The following is a 24,740-nucleotide window of genomic DNA, read 5'->3' as shown; positions in this document are numbered from 1 at the left end:
ACGACGTGTACAAAGAGTGCTACAAGGTGCACAGACCTCAAAGAAGTGCAGCCAGCGCCCAGCCTTGCAGTTATAAGAACTGTGGCATCCTAATACCGAATTGGAACATTGTAACAAGTAACTGGAACCGTTTTTAAAGCCTAAAAGACTGTAACTGAAGCATGCTTAAGAAATCTATATAAAGAGATATATTTTTACAGAAACAGTCGTGTGCCTCTGTGTGGTGGGTTGCTGATTATTGTGGGACATTACAAATGCTTAACCATATGTACTCTAGAGTTTAGCCTGCCTGCTTGCGCCACACTACCTAGAGGGTGAGCTGGGGTTATTTGCTGAGAGTAATCCCTTGCCCTGACTTGGAGGAGAGGGTCCCTGCTTGTCGCAAGTGCATACCTGCGCCAACCATAGACCCCCGATTCTAACACAGACCATATACAAAAAAGAGGTTTAGGAATATCGACTTGAGAAGAGACAGGGCCTTCAGAAGCGCTGGGGCCTCACTAATCCAGAAAACAACTAACAGAAGGTATTAAGTCCAAACACAAAGAACAGAAAGCCACTTGATACTATAAACATAGTGAAAGCCTCTTCAAATAGTTAGTACATCACTATGTCAGGAGTTAAGAGTCCATCAGCCCACCCTTATTGGCGGAGCATCGTCATCTCAGACTCTAAGGGGTCAAGGTCTGGGCCCGCAATATCGGGCCAGCCGGCCCTGCCGGGTACCTGACCTAATGATCCCAAGGTAGAGAAAAACTCCTGCCACAGTGTGTAATCCAACTTTGTGGGGACTCAAAAAATGTGCAGTGCTCTAACGTGAAAGTGTATTAAAAATGACTACGCGGGCAAAAAATATGTTTATTAAGGATTGACCAGGTGTCATATCTAAAAGACCAAATAGTCTTGAAAAAAGTGACTATTTCCTGACTTGGTCTTGTGAGGTCGACATGTTTCAGCCGAAGTGGTCAACTGACCCGGCTTTCTTCAGGACCTAAATTGATGGAAATCAAGGCTACTGCAGGATTAACATATTCAGTGAAGATAATGTGAAGAACAAAAATCCTTTAAAATCATTAAAGTATAATCATCAGGTAAGTATATGGCGATAGCCACCCCACCAGACAAGCAACCTTTTTGCTTGGGTATAAGAACTTTGTCTTCTTTCCTGAAAGGAGTTAGGAGAATCAAACCATTAGAAAGGTATATCACATAACCGTATACAGCATCAATGACTACTATTCTGCTGTGCCATTTGTGCACTGCACTTGTTATCAAAAACCCAAAACGTGGTTACAAGTAAGTAAAGTTTTGAAAACATAGATTCAACTCACCCAGCTTTCTGTGGGAGGAAAGCCTCACCTCACCCGGCTGACTGCTCGGTGAAGGAGGCACCGCTCTGTTAAAATGTAAGGACAGAAAAGAACAAGTTGCACACAGATACTCGTCCATCTGCACTCCCTACAATGTATTTAATGCCCCAAAACCAATAAAACCTCGACTTTAGGGAACCTGCCCCACGAGCATGACAGGCCAGGTGTGCGGGGAAGTTGTTGTCTTACAAATCCAGTCCATAAGGAGAGACCCTCATACCAAAAAACAGGAGGATAAACCACTATTAAGCAACTCAGTGCAGTCAAATGAGGGGGGGGCAAGGAGAACTGCCACCCTCCATGTGGTTTAAAAGTATCAACCTCTCTCTACAGACTTGTGCCATCAGGTCTTGGAGAGAGCACTGCCACGCTATTTATTTATTCAAAGGGAGATAATCCAAATGCACTGTCTCCTTCCCAAAACGCCACAGTGGATTCAAACCAGATGTATTAGTCTACTATTTGCAGAACCAGAAGCTCCCCTCTCCTTACCTGTCCGTCGGTACTTCGAGCCAGACTGCGAGCGGTCTGGGAGGTGACGGCAGGAAGGAGGGGACTCCTTAAACATCCGCTCTAATTGGGACAATTATTCATTTGAGAAACAGGTGCTGGTATTGGTCTTCTCTACGAGCCCGTGCATCCGAACGCGCATGCATGAGTATAGCGACACTCGTCTCCATACGCATGCGGGATCCGGACTACTTGAGAGAATATAGCGTCTCTCTCACGCTCATGAGCGTGCTAAATCCCTGGGGTCGCCGGTCTCCAAATCGTCAAATTAAACACCAAAAAATGCCCGGGATTAAACCTCCGGGCATCCGTAATCATTCCCCAGGAGCTACCATTCCACTCCGATGTCTAGTATAAACCTTGAAGAGAACTGTGGAGTGTGCAGATAAATCCGACAACCTCTGAGGTTTGTAGCAGGCAGGGGTTCAGAAACCTCGAGCTGTCTCAAAGCGGCAAGCCGAAGGCGGGAGGAAAACACGCACTGGAACTGGAGTGAGAGTCAGCTGAATGAGAGCATACACGCTCTCGGATTCCGGAGAAGACAATTAGGTAAACTCGCTGGTCTGCATTGTAGGGAGTGCAGATGGACGAGTATCTGTGTGCAACTTGTTCTTTTCTGTCCTTACATTAACAGAGCGGTGCCTCCTTCACCGAGCAGTCAGCCGGGTGAGGTGAGGCTTTCCTCCCACAGAAAGCTGGGTGAGTTGAATCTATGTTTTCAAAACTTTACTTACTTGTAACCACGTTTTGGGTTTTTGATAACAAGTGCAGTGCACAAATGGCACAGCAGAATAGTAGTCATTGATGCTGTATACGGTTATGTGATATACCTTTCTAATGGTTTGATTCTCCTAACTCCTTTCAGGAAAGAAGACAAAGTTCTTATACCCAAGCAAAAAGGTTGCTTGTCTGGTGGGGTGGCTATCGCCATATACTTACCTGATGATTATACTTTAATGATTTTAAAGGATGTTTGTTCTTCACATTATCTTCACTGAATATGTTAATCCTGCAGTAGCCTTGATTTCCATCAATTTAGGTCCTGAAGAAAGCCGGGTCAGTTGACCACTTCAGCTGAAACATGTCGACCTCACAAGACCAAGTCAGGAAATAGTCAATTTTTTCAAGACTATTTGGTCTTTTAGATATGACACCTGGTCAATCCTTAATAAACATATTTTTTGCCCACGTAGTCATTTTTATTACACTTTCACTTTAGAGCACTGCACATTTTTTGAGTCCCCACAAAGTTGGATTACACACTGTGGCAGGAGTTTTTCTCTACCTTGGGATCATTAGGTCAGGTACCCGGCAGGGCCGGCTGGACCGATATTGCGGGCCCAGACCTTGACCCCTTAGAGTCTGAGATGACGATGCTCCGCCAATAAGGGTGGGCTGATGGACTCTTAACTCCTGACATAGTGATGTACTAACTATTTGAAGAGGCTTTCACTATGTTTATAGCATCAAGTGGCTTTCTGTTCTTTGTGTTTGGACTTAATACCTTCTGTTAGTTGTTTTCTGTGTCTTCTGGGGATTGAAGGTGCCATAGTCCTTAAACTAGTTCCCCTAGGACCCTCATATACATTGTGTGTTTGGCCTCACTAATCCACCCAAGGCAGGTAAGTGAAGGACCCACGGGAGACGCATGCAGTGTGAGAACACAGCCGCGGATCCCAATAGACTTCAATGGAGAAAGTCGCGGTTCGAATTTTAAAGTTTTAGGGTACTTCAGGAGAGTCTACAAGCAAGTCACTTACAGGGTAAGTAGTTCTAGAGCCAACACCCACAGGAGCACCGTAGTGCTGGAGTTACCTCACCCAGGGAAGCCGGGTGCATAGGTGTCTTTTGGTGTTGGGTCGTGTTAGACTTGGGGGTCTCTAGTTGGCACAGGTATGCACTTGTGACAAATAGGGACCCTCTCCTCTAGTCAGGGTAAGAGGGAACACTCCTTAAATAACCCCTGCTCACCCCCTTGGTAGCTTGGCACGAGCAGACAGGCTTATCTCAGAGGCAGTGTGTAAAGCATTTGTGAACACATACAGTAACCAAGTTTCAACACTACAGATGGACACCACACAGGTTGTATATCAAAAATAAGTATTCTTTATATAGATTTACCACAAGACCATATAAGCGACAAAAACACACAATACTGTTACTTTAGATGGTAGAATTTTGCTTAGTTCTCTTAAGATCATAAATGCGACACTTTAAGTCAATGTACCTTTTAGATGCGACACGCAGGGCAACGAAAGTGTTGCAACGATGTTGATGCGATGAAGTTTTTGGTGCAAAGAAATAAAGACGTGAAGATCTTCCAGATGCGGCATGCTTCTCCGACGTTGCGAGATGACCTGACTCGATGCTTCAGCTGCAGCGGCGACACACTTTACGCGATGCGATGACAGCGGCCTTGGCAGCGACACTCTTCTCCGACGTTTGCGAGACGCTTCCGCTCGATACGATGTTGCAGCGGCGACACCCCTTTACATGATGCGCCGACAGCCGCTCCGACGGTGGCACGCTTCTCCGTGGATGCGAGGCGCTTTCTTGATGCGGTGCAATGCGACAACTACAATAGCTGCGATGGAGACACGCTTCTTCCTCGATGCGAGACTCTTCTCTTGATGCGGTGCAATGCGTCAGCTACGATGGCTGCAATGGCGACACGCTTCTTCGGCGTTGCGAAACACTTCCTGGATGATGCGAGACGCTTCCGCTCGATGCGATGCTGCAGCGGCGACACACTTTACGAGATGCGACGACAACAGCTCCGACGGCGGCACGCTTCTCCTTCTTGAGACGCGCTTCCAGCTCCTTGCGACACGCAGTCCCTCAGAAGGCCCAACAACAGCAGAAGGCACTTCCAAAGAACTCTGGGGAGCTGGGGGGTGAAGTCTGTTGTTCCTGAGACTTCAGGAGGAGGCAAGCTCTTTTCCAAGCTCTTGAAGATCCTTCACAAGTTGAGCAAAAGTACACACAAAGTTCCTTTCTCCTCTCTTTGGCAGTAAGGCAACCACTGCAGGCCAACCCCCCAGGTTCAGGGATAGTTTTCCTCCTCAGCTTCTTCTCGTTCCTCCCTCATCAGAGGTTCTTCTTGTTTTCCCAAAGTGATCTAAATTCTTGGGATCAGGGTCCCAATATTTATACCTAGAAATCCTTTGTCCTCTGAAGGCAGAGCGACCTTTGCCCAGTCCAAACCAGTTCCTGAGCACTTTGGTTACCAGACTTCTCCTTTCCTTTCATAGTGCAGGGCAGAAACATTAGACGCCCCACAGGAGGTGGAGCCAGAATTGTGGTAGACAAGTACAGCCCTGGAGCACTTCTGGTGCACTGTACTAGGGTCTGACAGGTAAACCAAACCAACCAATCATGGAATCACAAATCATACATCAATTTACAAAAGGGAGCACTTGAACTGTGGCACTGGACAGCAGTGGCACAGTGCCCTGAGCAACTACCACCAGCAAAAACATATGAGGCAACAGCGAAAAATGGAAGGGAGACTCACGCCAATGTGCTAGGTCTAACAGGTCGCGGCGTCGTTTTCAATGGGAGCCAAAGAAGACTTGCTGCTTGTGAAGACAGGAGAAGTGTCCGGTGGAATCCAAGGCTGGATTCAGAAGATAGAAGACCTGAAAGCAGAGGAGACAGTGTTCAAAGTCACTTGCCAGTGACCCGGGGCCAGGAAGCTGGATGCCCACAGTAGTCGGGTGATTTCAGGTGATCACGAGTATCTTGACTCTTCAGCCACGAGGTCCATGAGGCGTCGACCAGGAGCTGGATTCGGCGTGTCCCACGAAGTCTGCAGCTTACTGAGGTGTCGGCAACCGGATTGGAGCCAACAAGCCTTGGCAACAGCAAGTCTCGTGGAAAAGAAAGTCAGCGGTGCAGACCAGCAAGGTCTGAGGGACTCACCCAGCGAGGGTAAGTCAGGGCAGGCCTGGAGCAACCAGGGGATCCCTTTGGTTCTGTAGATAAGTCTTCTGGGGACCCACAAGCCAACCGGAAAGGGATCGCAAAGACGCCTCGGGAGGATTCACTCACCAGGAGCCCACGGTCACTCGGGATGAGGTAGGCCTCTGATCTTCGGAGGAAATCCACACGTGGTCCAAAGCACAAGTTCGTAGAACGTCGTGAAGGGGTTGCACTCGACAATAGTGCACGGTACCCGGGTATTGCTGTTCCTCGTCACTCGTGGGGTCCACTTGCCTCAGCTTTGCTGGGGACTCACGATGGCCTTGGAGAAGTAAGGAAATCTACTTCTGGGACTGCAGGGACTTCGGACTCCTGCGATAGCGGGAAAGTTTGCGACTGTTGATGCAAAGTTTTGGTGTCTGCCAAGCAGGGGAGTCACTCCTTGACTCCAAGGGTGATTCTTCAGTCTTCCAAAGGTAGTGGAACGTCGAAGGTCCAGGATTCTTCTTCAGAGCGTCGTCCCGGGATATCTAGTTTGCAATGGCAAGGGTTCCCTAACTTATACTAGAAGGAAGGGAGGGACTAGCTCTATGACCACTCCTATGGGAGGGTCAGGGGAGTGGGTGGCTACACCCACTTCCCTTTGTCCAGTTTCGTGCCAGAGCAGGGGCTGGTAGCCCCTGAACCGGTTTGAGCTGGCATATGCACAGAGGAGCCTACTGCTCCCCCAGTTCAGGACTTCAAAGCACTCTAGGAGTGCACCCACCCAGCCCCAATACACTAAATACTGTCTGGAAGGTGGTTACACCTCCCTGTGACAGGATGCCTATTGTTGGGCCTCCTCCACTGCGAGTTTAGGTCAGCAGCAGGAGGGCAGCCCAGTGTCTGTGCTGGTGGCATCCATTTTGTGATGCCAGGGCTCTTCAGGATTCTACCGTGTTTCCACAGTGGGTACATGTCTATCCCTCTAGAAGGGTGGGATCATACTCCCACACCAGTTACTGGTGTGGGGGTATGATTCCAAAGTGTTTGACACCAAACACAACATGTTTTGATGCAGCCATCCCAAAGTTAGCATTTACTGCTAGGTTATAATGCACTTAAGAGTATATGGTTTAACCGCATCCACAAACAGCCACAGAGAATGGACTCTGAGAGCTGCAGAGGGGCCCTGCTCAGGCAGAGGCACCCCCTCACATGGAAACCAAGCACCCTGCCCTCAGAATTGTTAGGTCCTGCCTTAGGGGTGACTGATAGGTCTATATGTGTGTGCAAGGTGAGATATAGGGAACCTATACCTCAGTGAGGAGTGCTAACACTACCTCACCCAGGCTGCTGTAGCAGGCCTGTGGTGTCAGATTTAGTCTGCTTCCCAGGGGTGGCATAATACATGCTTCAGTCCCTGGTAGGCCTGTGAAGTACCTATGCCCTTGGTACCTAAGGTACCATATACTAGGGGCTCATAAGGTGCCACAGTATCCAATCACTAGTGCATCTAATATGCACTCCAAGTTGTTTAGAGAGAACAGAGAGGCTGGGGCCCTGATTAGCAGGGTCCCAGCCAAACTATAGCCAGAAACCAGTGTAAACATCAGAAAAAAAGTGGGGGCAACATAAGTGCAGATCCTACTCTCCTACACACAGTCAGATCTACTGGAGCACCAATGTACACACATAGGCACAAAGAACACAGAAGCACACACAGCTAGGGGTCACATGCAGCGGAAGAAAAGCAAACGACGTTCACAGACAGCTAGAAACTTATGACGCTTCATGTTCTCACTAAGTTAACACAACAGGCATGCGCCAGTGCCACATAAATCTCCGAGACGTCTGCGAGCAGGGAGCACTCACCACTGACTGCATCTGCGGAGCAGCGGTCCGTGGCACAGCACTTGCTGCTGGAGCTGACCTTCACCTGCTCGTTGCTGAGACTGGACAGACGGCCGCAGTCCTTTGCCCTCCCACAGCCCCTGGCGAAGCTGTGGGCCTTGCCTTTAGCTGTGAATCAGAGAAACGTAGAAGCTGGGTATCAGAGGAGAGCAGAGACGGGTTTGGGCAGAAGAGGGCCTATGCAAGGTGTCAGAGAGCAGAGAGGAAAGGCAGAGTGTCCATGGAGAGCACAGGCATGGGATCAGAGGAGAGCAGGGACAGGTGTGGACAGAAGAGGGCCTATGCAAGGTGTCAGAGAGCAGAGAGGAAAGGCAGTGTCCAAGGAGAGCACGGGCATGGGATCAGAGGAGAGCAGAGACAGGTGTGGACAGAAGAGGGCCTATCCAAGGTGTCAGAGAGCAGAGGAGATGAAAGGCAGGGTGTCCAAGGAGAGCACAGGCATGGGATCAGAGGAGAGCTGAGACGGGTGTGGACAGAAGAGGGCTTATGCAAGGTGTCAGAGAGCAGAGAGGAAAGGCAGAGTGTCCAAGGAGAGCACCGGCATGGGATCAGAGGAGAGCAGAGACGGGTGTGGACAGAAGAGGGTCTATGCAAGGTGTTAGAGAGCAGAGAGGAAAGGAAGAGTGTCCAAGGAGAGCACGGACATGGGGTCAGAGGAGAGCAGAGACAGGTGTGGACAAAAGAGGGCCTATGCAAGGTGTCAGTGAGCAGAGAGGAGAGGCAGAGTGTCCACGGAGAGCACAGGCATGGGATCAGATGAGAGCAGAGACAGAGTGTCCAAGGAGAGCACAGGCATGGAATCAAAGGAGCGCAGAGACAGGTGTGGACAGAAGAGGGCCTATGCAAGGTGTCAGAGAGCAGTGGAGAGGCAAGGCAGAGTGTCCACGGAGAGCACAAGAATGGGATCAGAGGAGAAGAGAGACAGGTGTGGACAGAAGAGGGCCTATGCAAGGTGTCAGAGAGCAGAGGAGATGAAAGGCAGGGTGTCCAAGGAGAGCACGGGAATGGGGTCAGAGGAGAGCAGAGACAGGTGTCGGCAGAAGAGAGTCTATGCAAAGTGTCAGAGACCAGAGGAGAGGCAAGGCAGAGTGTCTAGGGAGAGCACAGGCATGGGATCAGAGGAGACGAGAGACAGGTGTGGACAGAAGAGGGCATATGCAAGGTTTCAGAGAGCAGAGAGGAAAGGCAGAGTGTCCAAGGAGAGCACAGGCATGGGGTCAGAGGAGTGCAGAGACAGGTGTGGACACAAGAGGGCCTATGCAAGGTGTCAGAGAGCATAGAGGAAAGGCAGAGTGTCCACAGACAGCAAAGGCATGCGATCAGAGGAGAGCAGAGACAGGTGTGGACAGAAGAGGGCCTATGCAAGGTGTCCGAGAGCAGAGAGGAAAGGAAAAGAGTCCAAGGAGAGCACAGGCATGGGATCAGAGGAGGGCAGAGACAGGTGTGGACAGAAGAGGGCCTATGCAAGATGTCAGAGAGCAGACAGGAAAGGCAGGGTGTCCACGGAGAGCACAGGCATGGGATCAGATGAGAGCAGAGACAGAGTGTCCAAGGAGAGCACAGGCATGGAATCAGAGGAGCGCAGAGACAGGTGTGGACAGAAGAGGGCCTATGCAAGTTGTCAGAGAGCAGAGGAGAGGCAAGGCAGGGTGTCCACGGAGAGCACAGGCATGGGATCAGAGGGGGGCAGAGACAGGTGTGGACAGAAGAGGACCTAATCAATGTGTCAGAGAGCAGGTGAGATGAAAGGCAGAGTGTCTAGGGAGAGCACAGGCATGGGATCAGAGGAGAGCAGAGACAGGTGTGGACAGAAGAGGGCCTATGCAAGGTGTCAGAGAGCAGAGAGGAAAGGAAGAGTGTCCAAGGAGAGCACAGGCATGGGGTCAGAGGAGAGCAGAGACAGGTGTGGACAGAAGAGGGCTTATGCAAGGTGTCAGAGAGCAGAGAGGAAAGGAAGAGTGTCCAAGGAGAGCATGGGCATGGGATCAGAGGAGAGCAGAGACAGGTGTGGACAGAAGAGGGTCTATGCAAGGTGTCAGAGAGCAGAGAGGAAAGAAAGAGTGTCCAAGGAGAGCACGGGAATGGGGTCAGAGAAGAGCAGAGACAGGTGTGGACAGAGGAGGGCCTATGCAAGGTGTCAGTGAGCAGAGAGGAGAGGCAGAGTGTCCACGGAGAGTACAAGCATGGGATCAGAGGAGAGCAGAGACAGGTGTGGACAGAAGAGGGCCTATGCAAGGTGTCAGAGAGCAGAGGAGATGAAAGGCAGGGTGTCCAAGGAGAGCACAGGAATGGGATCAGAGGAGAGCAGAGACAGGTGTGGACAAAAGAGGGCCTATGCAAGGTGTCAGAGAGCAGAGGAGAGGCAAGGCAGAGTGTCCACGGAGAGCACAGGCATGGGATCAGAGAGCAGAGACAGGTGTGGACAGAAGAGGACCCATGCAATGTGTCAGAGAGCAGAGGAGAGGCAAGGCAGAGTGACCACGGAGAGCGCAGGCATGGGATCAGAGGAGGGCAGAGACAGGTGTGGACAGAAGAGGACCTATGCAATGTGTCAGAGAGCAGAGGAGATGAAAGGCAGGGTGTCCACGGAGAGCACAGGCATGGGATCAGAGGAGAGCAGAGACAGATGTGGACAGAAGAGGGCCTATGTAAGGTGTCAGAGAGCAGAGGAGAGGCAAGGCAGAGTGTCCACGGAGAGCACAGGCATGGGATCAGAGGAGGGCAGAGACAGGTGTGGACAGAAGAGGACCTATGCAAGGTGTCAGAGAGCAGAGGAGATGAAAGGCAGGGTGTCCAAGGAGAGCACAGGAATGGGATCAGAGGAGAGCAGAGACAGGTGTGGACAGAAGAGGGCCTATGCAAGGTGTCAGAGAGCAGAGGAGAGGCAAGGCAGAGTGACCACGGAGAGCGCAGGCATGGGATCAGAGGAGAGCAGAGACAGATGTGGACAGAAAAGGGCCTATGTAAGGTGTCAGAGAGCAGAGGAGAGGCAAGGCAGAGTGTCCACGGAGAGCACAGGCATGGGATCAGAGGAGGGCAGAGACAGGTGTGGACAGAAGAGGACCTATGCAATGTGTCAGAGAGCAGAGGAGATGAAAGGCAGAGTGTCCACGGAGAGCACAGGCATGGGATCAGAGGAGGGCAGAGACAGGTGTGGACAGAAGAGGACCTATGCAATGTGTCAGAGAGCAGAGGAGATGAAAGGCATGGTGTCCAAGGAGAGCACAGGAATGGGATCAGAGGAGAGCAGAGACAGGTGTGGACAGAAGAGGGCCTATGCAAGGTGTCAGAGAGCAGAGGAGATGAAAGGCATGGTGTCCAAGGAGAGCACAGGAATGGGATCAGAGGAGAGCAGAGACAGGTGTGGACAGAAGAGAGCCTATGCAAGGTGTCAGAGAGCAGAGAGGAAAGGCAGAGAGTCCAAGGAGAGCACAGGCATGGGATCAGAGGAGGGCAGAGACAGGTGTGGACAGAAGAGGGCCTATGCAAGATGTCAGAGAGCAGACAGGAAAGGCAGGGTGTCCACGGAGAGCACAGGCATGGGATCAGATGAGAGCAGAGACAGAGTGTCCAAGGAGAGCACAGGCATGGGATCAGAGGAGCGCAGAGACAGGTGTGGACAGAAGAGGGCCTATGCAAGGTGTCAGAGAGCAGAGGAGAGGCAAGGCAGAGTGTCCACGGAGAGCACAGGCATGGGATCAGAGGGGGGCAGAGACAGGTGTGGACAGAAGAGGACCTATGCAATGTGTCAGAGAGCAGAGGAGATGAAAGGCAGAGTGTCCAAGGAGAGCACCGGCATGGGATCAGAGGAGAGCAGAGACAGGTGTGGACAGAAGAGGGTCTATGCAAGGTGTCAGAGAGCAGAGAGGAAAGGAAGAGTGTCCAAGGAGAGCACGGGCATGGGATCAGAGAAGAGCAGAGACAGGTGTGGACAGAAGAGGGCCTATGCAAGGTGTCAGTGAGCAGAGAGGAGAGGCAGAGTGTCCACGGAGAGCACAAGCATGGGATCAGAGGAGAGCAGAGACAGGTGTGGACAGAAGAGGGCCTATGCAAGGTGTCAGAGAGCAGAGGGGATGAAAGGCAGGGTGTCCAAGGAGAGCACGGGCATGGGATCAGAGGAGCGCAGAGACAGGTGTGGACAGAAGAGGGCCTATGCAAGGTGTCAGAGAGCAGAGGAGAGGCAAGGCAGAGTGTCCACGGAGAGCACAGGCATGGAATCAGAGGAGGGCAGAGACAGGTGTGGACAGAAGAGGGCCTATGCAAGATGTCAGAGAGCAGAGGAGATGAAAGGCAGGGTGTCCAAGGAGAGCACAGGAATGGGATCAGAGGAGAGCAGAGACAGGTGTGGACAGAAGAGGGCCTATACAAGGTGTCAGAGAGAAGAGAGGAAAGGCAGAGAGTCCAAGGAGAGCACGGGCATGGGATCAGGGGGGCGCAGAGACAGGTGTGGACACAAGAGGGCCTATGCAAGCTGTCAGAGAGCAGAGGAGAGGCAAGGCAGAGTGTCCACGGAGAGCACAGGCATGGGATCAGAGAGCAGAGACAGGTGTGGACACAAGAGGGCCTATGCAAGATGTCAGAGAGCAGACAGGAAAGGCAGGGTGTCCACGGAGAGCACAGGCATGGGATCAGATGAGAGCAGAGACAGAGTGTCCAAGGAGAGCACAGGCATGGGATCAGAGGAGCGCAGAGACAGGTGTGGACAGAAGAGGGCCTATGCAAGGTGTCAGAGAGCCGAGAGGAAAGGCAGAGTGTCCAAGGAGAGCACGGGCATGGGATCAGGGGGGCGCAGAGACAGGTGTGGACACAAGAGGGCCTATGCAAGCTGTCAGAGAGCAGAGGAGAGGCAAGGCAGAGTGTCCACGGAGAGCACAGGCATGGGATCAGAGAGCAGAGACAGGTGTGGACACAAGAGGGCCTATGCAAGGTGTCAGAGAGCAGAAGAGATATAAGGCAGAGTGTCCACGGAGAGCACAGGAATGGGATCAGAGGAGAGCAGAGACAGGTGTGGACACAAGAGGGCCTATGCAAGGTGTCAGAGAGCCGAGAGGAAAGGCAGAGTGTCCACGGAGAGCACGGGCATGGGATCAGAGGAGCGCAGAGACAGGTGTGGACACAAGAGGGCCTATGCAAGGTGTCAGAGAGCAGGTGAGATGAAAGGCAGAGTGTCTAGGGAGAGCACAGGCATGGGATCAGAGGAGAGCAGAGACAGGTGTGGACAGAAGAGGGCCTATGCAAGGTTTCAGAGAGCAGAGAGGAAAGGCAGAGTGTCCAAGGAGAGCACAGGCATGGGATCAGAGGAGAGCAGAGACAGGTGTGGACAGAAGAGGCCCTACACAAGGTGTCAGAGAGCAGAAAAGATGAAAGGCAGGGTGTCCAAGGAGAGCACGGGCATGGGATCAGAGGAGCGCAGAGACAGGTGTCGGCATAAGAGAGTCTATGCAAAGTGTCAGAGAACAGAAGAGAGGCAGGGCAGAGTGTCTAGGGAGAGCACAAGCAGGGGGTCAGACAGCAGAGGCATGATGTCAGAGGAGAGCACAGGCAGAGTGCTAGGGTGGAGAGGAGAGGCAGGGTGTACAAAGAGAGCACAAACAGGGTGTCAGACAGCAAAGGCTTGGTGTCAGCAGAAGAGGAGAGATAAGATAGCATATCTGAGAGCAGAGGAGAACAAAGGCAGGGAATCCATAGAAGGCTCAGGCGCAGCAAAGATATGGGTATCAGGGGAGAACAGAGGCAGGGAATCCATGGAAAGCTCAGGCGCAGCAAAGGTATGGGTATCAGAGGAGAACAGAGGCAGGGAATCCATGGAAGGCTCAGGCGCAGCAAAGGTATGGGTATCAGAGGAGAACAGAGGCAGGGTCTCCATGGAAAGCTCAGGCGCAGGAAAGGTATGGGTATCAGAGGAGAACAGAAGCAGGGTCTCCATGGAAAGCTCAGGCGCAGGAAAGGTATGGGTATCAGGGGAGAACAGAGGCAGGGAATCCATGGAAAGCTCAGGCGCAGCAAAGGTATGGTATCAGAGGAGAACAGAGGCAGGGTCTCCATGGAAAGCTCAGGCGCAGGAAAGGTATGGGTATCAGGGGAGAACAGAGGCAGGGAATCCATGGAAAGCTCAGGCGCAGCAAAGGTATGGGTATCAGAGGAGAACAGAGACAGGGTCTCCATGGAAAGCTCAGGCGCAGCAAAGGTATGGGTATCAGGGGAGAACAGAGGCAGTGTATCCATGGAAAGCTCAGGCACAGCAAAGGTATGGGTATCAGAGGAGAACAGAGGCAGTGTATCCATGGAAAGCTCAGGCGCAGAAAAGGTATGGGTATCAGGGGAGAACAGAGGCAGTGTATCCATGGAAAGCTCAGGCGCAGCAAAGGTATGGGTATCAGAGGAGAACAGAGGCAGTGTATCCATGGAAAGCTCAGGCGCAGCAAAGGTATGGGTATCAGGGGAGAACAGAGGCAGGGAATCCAAGGAAAGCTCAGGCGCAGCAAAGGTATGGGTATCAGAGGAGAACAGAGGCAGGGTCTCCATGGAAAGCTCAGGCGCAGGAAAGGTATGGGTATCAGGGGAGAACAGAGGCAGGGAATCCATGGAAAGCTCAGGCGCAGCAAAGGTATGGGTATCAAAGGAGAACAGAGACAGGGTCTCCATGGAAAGCTCAGGCGCAGCAAAGGTATGGGTATCAGGGGAGAACAGAGGCAGTGTATCCATGGAAAGCTCAGGCGCAGCAAAGGTATGGGTATCAGGGGAGAACAGAGGCAGGGAATCCATGGAAAGCTCAGGCGCAGCAAAGGTATGGGTATCAGAGGAGAACAGAGGCAGGGTCTCCATGGAAAGCTCAGGCGCAGCAAAGGTATGGGTATCAGAGGAGAACAGAGGCAGTGTATCCATGGAAAGCTCAGGCGCAGCAAAGGTATGGGTATCAGGGGAGAACAGAGGCAGGGTCTCCATGGAAAGCTCAGGCGCAGCAAAGGTATGGGTATCAGAGGAGAACAGAGACAGGGTCTCCATGGAAAGCTCAGGCGCAGCAAAGGTATGGGTATCAGAGGAGAACAGAGGCAGGGTCTCCATGGAAAGCTCTGGCGCAGCAAAGGTATGGGTATCAGGGGAGAACAGAGGCAGGGTCTCCATGCAAAGCTCAGGCGCAGCAAAGGTATGGGTATCAGAGGAGAACAGAGGCAGGGTCTCCATGGAAAGCTCAGGCGCAGCAAAGGTATGGGTATCAGAGGAGAACAGAGACAGGGTCTCCATGGAAAGCTCAGGCGCAGCAAAGGTATGGGTATCAGGGGAGAACAGAGGCAGGGTCTCCATGGAAAGCTCAGGCGCAGCAAAGGTATGGGTATCAGAGGAGAACAGATGCAGGGTCTCCGTGGAAAGCTCAGGCGCAGCAAAGGTATGGGTATCAGAGGAGAACAGAGGCAGTGTATCCATGGAAAGCTCAGGCGCAGCAAAGGTATGGGTATCAGGGGAGAACAGAGGCAGGGTCTCCATGGAAAGCTCAGGAGCAGCAAAGGTATGGGTATCAGGGGAGAACAGAGGCAGTGTATCCATGGAAAGCTCAGGCGCAGCAAAGGTATGGGTATCAGAGGAGAACAGAGACAGGGTCTCCATGGAAAGCTCAGGCGCAGCAAAGGTATGGGTATCAGAGGAGAACAGAGGCAGGGAATCAATGGAAAGCTCAGGCGCAGCAAAGGTATGGGTATCAGAGGAGAACAGAGTCAGGGTCTCCATGGAAAGCTCAGGCGCAGCAAAGGTATGGGTATCAGAGGAGAACAGAGGCAGGGAATCCATGGAAAGCTCAGGCGCAGCAAAGGTATGGGTATCAGGGGAGAACAGAGGCAGGGTCTCCATAGAAAGCTCAGGCGCAGCAAAGGTATGGGTATCAGAGGAGAACAGAGACAGGGTCTCCATGGAAAGCTCAGGCGCAGCAAAGGTATGGGTATCAGAGGAGAACAGAGGCAGTGTATCCATGGAAAGCTCAGGCGCAGCAAAGGTATGGGTATCAGGGGAGAACAGAGGCAGGGTCTCCATGGAAAGCTCAGGCGCAGCAAAGGTATGGGTATCAGGGGAGAACAGAGGCAGGGTCTCCATGGAAAGCTCAGGCGCAGCAAAGGTATGGGTATCAGGGGAGAACAGAGGCAGGGTCTCCATGGAAAGCTCAGGCGCAGCAAAGGTGTGGGTATCAGAGGAGAACAGAGGCAGGGTCTCCATGGAAAGCTCAGGCGCAGCAAAGGTATGGGTATCAGAGGAGAACAGAGGCAGGGTCTCCATGGAAAGCTCAGGCGCAGCAAAGGTATGGGTATCAGAGGAGAACAGAGACAGGGTCTCCATGGAAAGCTCAGGCGCAGCAAAGGTATGGGTATCAGAGGAGAACAGAGGCAGGGTCTCCATGGAAAGCTCAGGCGCAGCAAAGGTATGGGTATCAGGGGAGAACAGAGGCAGGGTCTCCATGGAAAGCTCAGGCGCAGCAAAGGTATGGGTATCAGAGGAGAACAGAGGCAGGGTCTCCATGGAAAGCTCAGGCGCAGCAAAGGTATGGGTATCAGAGGAGAACAGAGACAGGGTCTCCATGGAAAGCTCAGGCGCAGCAAAGGTATGGGTATCAGGGGAGAACAGAGGCAGGGTCTCCATGGAAAGCTCAGGTGCAGCAAAGGTATGGGTATCAGAGGAGAACAGAGGCAGGGTCTCCATGGAAAGCTCAGGCGCAGCAAAGGTATGGGTATCAGAGGAGAACAGAGGCAGTGTATCCATGGAAAGCTCAGGCGCAGCAAAGGTATGGGTATCAGGGGAGAACAGAGGCAGGGTCTCCATGGAAAGCTCAGGAGCAGCAAAGGTATGGGTATCAGGGGAGAACAGAGGCAGTGTATCCATGGAAAGCTCAGGCGCTGCAAAGGTATGGGTATCAGAGGAGAACAGAGACAGGGTCTCCATGGAAAGCTCAGGCGCAGCAAAGGTATGGGTATCAGAGGAGAACAGAGGCAGGGAATCAATGGAAAGCTCAGGCGCAGCAAAGGTATGGGTATCAGAGGAGAACAGAGTCAGGGTCTCCATGGAAAGCTCAGGCGCAGCAAAGGTATGGGTATCAGAGGAGAACAGAGGCAGGGAATCCATGGAAAGCTCAGGCGCAGCAAAGGTATGGGTATCAGGGGAGAACAGAGGCAGGGTCTCCATAGAAAGCTCAGGCGCAGCAAAGGTATGGGTATCAGAGGAGAACAGAGACAGGGTCTCCATGGAAAGCTCAGGCGCAGCAAAGGTATGGGTATCAGAGGAGAACAGAGGCAGTGTATCCATGGAAAGCTCAGGTGCAGCAAAGGTATGGGTATCAGGGGAGAACAGAGGCAGGGTCTCCATGGAAAGCTCAGGCGCAGCAAAGGTATGGGTATCAGGGGAGAACAGAGGCAGGGTCTCCATGGAAAGCTCAGGCGCAGCAAAGGTATGGGTATCAGGGGAGAACAGAGGCAGGGTCTCCATGGAAAGCTCAGGCGCAGCAAAGGTATGGGTATCAGAGGAGAACAGAGTCAGGGTCTCCATGGAAAGCTCAGGCGCAGCAAAGGTATGGGTATCAGAGGAGAACAGAGTCAGGGTCTCCATGGAAAGCTCAGGCGCAGCAAAGGTATGGGTATCAGGGGAGAACAGAGGCAGGGTCTCCATGGAAAGCTCAGGCGCAGCAAAGGTATGGGTATCAGGGGAGAACAGAGGCAGGGTCTCCATGGAAAGCTCAGGCGCAGCAAAGGTATGGGTATCAGAGGAGAACAGAGGCAGGGTCTCCATGGAAAGCTCAGGCGCAGCAAAGGTATGGGTATCAGAGGAGAACAGAGTCAGGGTCTCCATGGAAAGCTCAGGCGCAGCAAAGGTATGGGTATCAGAGGAGAACAGAGTCAGGGTCTCCATGGAAAGCTCAGGCGCAGCAAAGGTATGGGTATCAGGGGAGAACAGAGGCAGGGTCTCCATGGAAAGCTCAGGCGCAGCAAAGGTATGGGTATCAGGGGAGAACAGAGGCAGGGTCTCCATGGAAAGCTCAGGCGCAGCAAAGGTATGGGTATCAGAGGAGAACAGAGGCAGGGTCTCCATGGAAAGCTCAGGCGCAGCAAAGGTATGGGTATCAGAGGAGAACAGAGACAGGGTCTCCATGGAAAGCTCAGGCGCAGCAAAGGTATGGGTATCAGGGGAGAACAGAGGCAGGGTCTCCATGGAAAGCTCAGGCGCAGCAAAGGTATGGGTATCAGAGGAGAACAGAGGCAGGGTCTCCATGGAAAGCTCAGGCGCAGCAAAGGTATGGGTATCAGAGGAGAACAGAGGCAGTGTATCCATGGAAAGCTCAGGCGCAGCAAAGGTATGGGTATCAGGGGAGAACAGAGGCAGGGTCTCCATGGAAAGCTCAGGAGCAGCAAAGGTATGGGTATCAGGGGAGAACAGAGGCAGTGTATCCATGGAAAGCTCAGGCGCTGCAAAGGTATGGGTATCAGAGGAGAACAGAGACAGGGTCTCCATGGAAAGCTCAGGCGCAGCAAAGGTATGGGTATCAGAGGAGAACAGAGGCAGGGAATCAATGGAAAGCTCAGGCGCAGCAAAGGTATGGGTATCAGAGGAGAACAGAGTCAGGGTCTCCATGGAAAGCTCAGGCGCAGCAAAGGTATGGGTATCAGAGGAGAACAGAGGCAGGGAATCCATGGAAAGCTCAGGCGCAGCAAAGGTATGGGTATCAGGGGAGAACAGAGGCAGGGTCTCCATAGAAAGCTCAGGCGCAGCAAAGGTATGGGTATCAGAGGAGAACAGAGACAGGGTCTCCATGGAAAGCTCAGGCGCAGCAAAGGTATGGGTATCAGAGGAGAACAGAGGCAGTGTATCCATGGAAAGCTCAGGCGCAGCAAAGGTATGGGTATCAGGGGAGAACAGAGGCAGGGTCTCCATGGAAAGCTCAGGCGCAGCAAAGGTATGGGTATCAGGGGAGAACAGAGGCAGGGTCTCCATGGAAAGCTCAGGCGCAGCAAAGGTATGGGTATCAGGGGAGAACAGAGGCAGGGTCTCCATGGAAAGCTCAGGCGCAGCAAAGGTATGGGTATCAGAGGAGAACAGAGTCAGGGTCTCCATGGAAAGCTCAGGCGCAGCAAAGGTATGGGTATCAGAGGAGAACAGAGTCAGGGTCTCCATGGAAAGCTCAGGCGCAGCAAAGGTATGGGTATCAGGGGAGAACAGAGGCAGGGTCTCCATGGAAAGCTCAGGCGCAGCAAAGGTATGGGTATCAGGGGAGAACAGAGGCAGGGTCTCCATGGAAAGCTCAGGCGCAGCAAAGGTATGGGTATCAGAGGAGAACAGAGGCAGGGTCTCCATGGAAAGCTCAGGCGCAGCAAAGGTATGGGTATCAGAGGAGAACAGAGGCAGGGTGTCAGCAGAAGAGAATACAGGCTCAGTATCAGAGATCAGAGGAGATGAAAGACAGAGTGCACAAGGAAAGCACAGGCAAGATGTTAGACAACAGAGGCCTGGTGTCACCAGAGGAGGAGAGCTCAGACAGCAGAGGAGAACAGAGGAAGGGTATAAGAGGAGAGCACGGGCAGAGCGTCAGAGAGCAGAGGAAAGGGAAAACAGGGTGTCCAAAGAAATCACAGGCAGGCTGTCAGACAGCAGAGTCAGGGTGTCACCAGAAGACGAGAGATCAGACAGGGTGTCAGAGAGCAGTGGCAGAGTGTCACAAAGCAGAGGAGCACAGAAACAGGCTGTCCAAGGAGAGAAGAGGCAGGCTGTCAGGCAGCAGAGGCAGGATGTCACCAAAAGAGGAGAGATCAGACAGGGTGTCGGAGGGCAGAAGAGAACAGAGGCAGGGTCTCAGATGAGAGCACAGACAGAGTGCCAACAGTGGGGAAAGCAGAGACATGATGTCAGAGAGCAGAGGAGAACACATGTAGGGTGTCGGAGGAGAACAGAGGCAGAGTGCCAGAGGTCAGAGGAGAGGAAAGGCAGGGTGCTCAATGAGAGCACAGGCAGGTTGTCAAACAACAGAGGCAAGTTGTCAGTAGAGGGGGAGACATCAGGCGGGGTGTCTGAGGACAGAGGCAAAGTCTCAGAAGAAGGGAGCATATACAAGAAGTCACAGGGCATAGGAAAGCGGTCACGGGGTGTCATATGCGAGCAGAGGCAGAGAGTCAACAGAGGAGAGCACCGGCATGGTGCCAGTAGAAGGGAAGAGCACCGGCAGCGTGCCAGCGGATAGGAGAAGGCACACGCAGAGGGACAGAGACTGGAAGGAGCGCACAGGCAGGGTGTCAGAGGATGGGAGGAAAGCACAGGCAGAGACAGGAAGGAGAGCACAGGCAGGGTGACAGAGGAAGCGAGGAAAGCACAGGCAGAGTGACAGAGACAGGAAGGGATACACAGGCAGGGTGGCAGAGGATAGGAGGAAACACATATGGAGTGACAAACTGGAAGGAGAGCACAGGCAGGGTGCCAGAGGATGGGAGAAAAGCACAGGCAGAGACAGGAAGGAGAGCACAGGCAGGGTGTCAGAGGATGGGAGAAAAGCACAGGCACAGAGACAGGAAGGAGAGCACAGGCAGGGTGTCAGAGCAGAGGTCGGTAGAAAGCACAGACACGGGAACAGGAAGGAGGGCACAGGCAGGGTGTCAGAGGACGGGAGGAAGTCACAGGCAGTCTGACAGAGACAGAAAGAGGAGCACAGGCAGGGTGACAGAGGATGGGAGGAAGGCGCAGGCAGAGTGACAGAGACAGGAAGGAGAGCCAGCGGAAACTGGAAGAAGATTTGGAGCACAGGCAGGGTGTCAGAGGTGTGGGGGGGGGAAGAGTGTGGTACCACAGCACAGCTAGAAGGCGCGCCCATACTCACACGTCATCGTCTCCGTCAGGGTAGAGATGCACCGGTCCTGGGCCGCGTCACAGGTGTTCGGGGGTCCCGTGCAACTGTCTCCATTTGCATTGGTGCAGGTGTCACACATCAGGGAGTACCCTGGAAAGCAGAGAGCAGCGGGTGAGTCAGTCAGTCAAAATTACTTTATTCGGTTCATAGCAAAAACCATAAAAGTACGACGAACATAAAACAGTACAACCATTTAAAAACATTTGACATAAAATTACAATAAATATTTACTCAGACAATAAAAATGATATACACTATAACCATGTGATCTTTTTCCTCAATCTCATTGATATTACTAAAAAAGTGGCAATATTAAATATCTCCCAAGGAGAACCCAACATCTGAAGATACATGAGGGCTGGTTTCGCCTGTCTGAAACCTTTGTTTTTTAAGAGAGGAATGATGTACTTTTTACGGATTAAAGACAGGTGGTCACAGAAAAAGATAAAGTGCATAGTGTCTTTTATGGAGAATCTGTCACACAAACAGATCCCCAAATCCTTCTCCTTAGTCCAACCAGGGGAGTCAGTCAATAAAAGATGGAATTTGTTCAATCTGAACTTGATTAATAAAAAACGATGGTCCATCTTATTGACAATACCCAGGTAAGGCTCTAAACTGTTAGATGTAGTGATCAGCTGGTGTGCCTTTACAGTGGGTTTGAGTAATTCTCTTTCCTCCCTTATTATCATAGCCCTCTGTTTATAGGTGTCTTTCGCCCATTTTAAATCCCCCCTTACTATAGTGCTTGGATTCTCAAATAACTCAGGTCGGCCCAGATACCTTACTTGAAATTTAATTTGGTTCAACCACGGTATAGTTTTTCCATACTCTAAGGATAAGCAATCTTTTAAAATTGCGGGTGAGTCATTCAGTGAGTGACTGTGAGAGGGACCGCAGGCGTAGGAATGAGGGCATTTGTGAGTGAGTATGTTGGAGAGTGAAAGTATATGAATGAGGTTAACTGTTCATTACTCCCAGTCGCAGTCTTCCTCGTCACACTAAAAAAGACACATATCTATATTAACTTTTACCTCAGGCCTCGCCCCCGCCTAAGAGCTTGAAGAACGGGGCCTGAACCGTGTCTTGTCTTTCTCCCTGGATGAGTGAGTACCTGCTCTGTGTGGGTCTGTAAGCTCCCCTTTTAGCTGGGGTATGTAAAAGCCTGTCCATTGGATGAACCAACGCCCTCATTCTCAGGACTGTGGCGAGGGAGGCGGCGAGGGGGCAGCGAATGAGTGCCAGAGTTTATGACTGAATATCTGAGGATTTCAAATTGAACTGGTTTGCTTTGAATTACGTTTTATACACAGAAAACTCTATGAAACTGTCAGATTATAATAATAGCCAACCAATAATCAATTTACAATAATATAATCAAAAGAGCAAGGGTCGAACAGTAAAGTCAGTATTAAACACTGGAGTACCCCCTCTTCTAGGGGTAGATTTGCCTCTGATCCTAAACCCGGGCACCACGGTCTCACCAGTGTAGCGCCTACGAGTGCTAGAGTAAGCCCTCTGAGGAGCTGCAGTTTCTGAGCGCTTCTTTTATGTCAGTCAATGCTGCACGTTGTCATAAAAAAGTCTGTAAATCTCCTGATTTTAATCCACCTCTGACAATGTTATACACTTGACTTCCGTGTTAGAATGAGCTCGGCCTAGCTAGAATGAAAAAGCACATTAGAGCGGACAGGTGCAACTGCCCAACTGGGCCTAAAGCCAGTCCCCAACTTGATAGGGGGGTTGCTACCGAGTCCTGGTAACTATTTTCCAATTGGTCATTCTGTATTATCAATAGAAAAACTGTGTATTTTTTCATTTCATGACATAAGTTTTGGCCAGAAGATAAATTTGTCTTTCGCCAGGGCTAAAAATTGTTTCCGAAGTTCAATTGTCTAGGAATAAAAAAAATTGTATGTAAAAAAATGGCATCTGTTTAAAAGACGCCAAAGATGCTGTGCAAAGTCTACAGTGACGTAGAGGTGACGTGTTGCTAGGCAGGGGTAGGTAGTGTGCCAAACTCTAGCAAAGCTCATCTTTGGAGCCACCTTGGGATCCAGTGCCTTGAACCAACCAGCGTTCGTAGCCTGTAGGTAGGGCCCCGGTTGCAGCCTATTTCTGTGAGGCACTAGGGTAGGGGGGCCTGTCGCAGGGGACAAGTCCCTCTCTTAGCAACTGCAGCCTTACCTGCTGAGTTTAAATCTAGTAGGAACAACTCAGCCTTCCATCCTTCCGGGGTCGCTAAAGTGAGTATACTCTCACACGTGTTAACTGCAACATTTAGATTCAGGAGAAGTGTACTTCAGCACCATGGACAGGACCACAGGTATTGCCACAGAAAGAACTGTCCAAGGACAGGCTTCAGCACCATGGGCAGTGCCACAATGCCTGCGGCTGAAAGAGCTGTGCACGGACACACTTCAGCACCATGGATAGATCGACTGCCACTGCCACTGAAAGAGCTGTCCATGAACAGATCCACAGGTACTACCACCGAAAAAGCTGTCCATGAACAGAGACACAGGTACTGCCACTGAAAGAACTATCTACGGATAGACTTCAGCACCATGGACAGATCGACTGCCACTGCCACTGAAAGAGCCGTGCACAGGCACTCTTCAGCACCATGGATAGATCCAAAGGTACTGCCACTGCAAGAAGTCCACGGAAAGGCTTCAGCACCATGGGCAGATCACAAGTACTGCCACTGAACGAGAAGGTCACGGACAGACTTCAGCACCTTGGATAGATCCACACGTACTGCCACTGAAAGAGATGGCCACGGACAGACTTCAGCACCATGGACAGATCGACTGCCACTGCCACTGACAGAGCCGTGCACAGGCACACTTCAGCACCATGGACAGAGCCACAAGTACTGCCACTGAAATTGCTGTTCACGCACATGCTTCAGCACCTTGGACATGTCCACTTGACCTGCTGTTGAAAGATAGGGCAAATTCCAAGACTTCAGCACCATGGACAGAGCCACATATACTGCCACTGAAATATCTGTCCACGGACAGGCTTCAGCACCGTGGACAAATCCACTGTCTCTACTCCATTTTTATTAGTAAATAGAGTGGGTGGATACACAAGCCGTGGTTTGATTGCAGAGTTGCAGGGATCTCATTCACCCCATCGCCTCCTACTGGGTTTCTGCCTTATTTTTTGACCAGGAACCCCAAAGTAGAACAAGGAATCTCAGGATTCCTGTTTTCTCTTGCTCGACATAGTGGGAGTTGAGGTGGGGGATTGGCAGCCACCCGCCGCTACCCTGGATCATCACAGTCACCCCTGCCCTGTACCTCTGCTGAGATTACAGTCCAAGAGCTGAGTCCAAAAGCAGAGCTGTTGAAGCACATATAAAAGCCAATAGAGCATGCGCCCAAAATACCTTGGGAAGGTGTTCACAGGAGAACAGGACAAGAGTACAGGCAAAAACTGCTCAAGAAGGCAGCATGTGTGCATGCAACAACTGCTCATGGCACCATGAGTCCAGGGTACATGCTAATACTGCTAATGGCAGTATGGGACCAGCGTACATGGAAAAACTGATAATGGCAGCATGGGACGAGGGTACATGCAAAAACTACTCACGGCAGCCTGGGACCAGGCTACATGCAAGAACTACACACAGTAGCATGAGAACAGGGTACATGCACAAACTGCTAAAGGCTGCACAGGACCAGGGTAAATGCAGCAACTGCTCAATGCAGCATGGGACCAGGATAAATGCAAACATTGTTCAAGGCAGCATAGTTCCTAAGAATATGCAAAAAATGCTCAAGGCAACACAGGACAAGGGAGTATGCAAAAACTGCTCAAAGTAACCTGGGGCAAGGGTAAATGCAGCAACTGCTCAAAGCAGCATGGGGCTAAGGTAAATGCAGCAACTGCTCAAGGCAGCATGGGACCAGGGTGAATGCAGCAACTGCTCAAAGCAGCATGGGGCCACGGTGAATGCAGCAACTGCTTAAAGCAGCATGGAACCAGGGTGAATGCAGCAACTGCTCAAATCAGCATGGGACCAGGGTGACTGCAGCAACTGCTCAAGGTAGCATGGGACCAGGGTGAATGCAGCAACTGCTCAAAGCAGCATGGGACCAGGGTAAATGCAGCAATTGCTCAAGGCAGCATGGGACCAGGGTGAATGCAGCAACTGCTCAAAGCAGCATGGT

General features: G+C 51.7%; 1 protein-coding gene across 1 annotated transcript in view; it reads right to left on the bottom strand.

Moving 5' to 3' along the window:
- Positions 1-24,740, bottom strand: part of PINLYP (phospholipase A2 inhibitor and LY6/PLAUR domain containing) — a 110,713-nt gene that overhangs the window by 38,108 nt on the left and 47,865 nt on the right. Inside the window, exons 2-3 of the mRNA XM_085615655.1 lie at positions 20,530-20,649; positions 7,656-7,802 (exon numbers count right to left, since the gene is read on the bottom strand). Coding sequence (XP_085471781.1) covers positions 7,656-7,802; positions 20,530-20,649 — 267 coding nt within the window. The remainder of the gene's footprint in view (positions 1-7,655; positions 7,803-20,529; positions 20,650-24,740) is intronic.

This window comes from Triturus cristatus, chromosome 7, assembly GCF_964204655.1.
Source record: "Triturus cristatus chromosome 7, aTriCri1.1, whole genome shotgun sequence".
Classification (NCBI taxonomy): Eukaryota; Metazoa; Chordata; class Amphibia; order Caudata; family Salamandridae; genus Triturus; species Triturus cristatus.
Note: the sequence above shows the minus strand (reverse complement) of the source record. Positions and strands in the feature narration are given on the sequence as shown.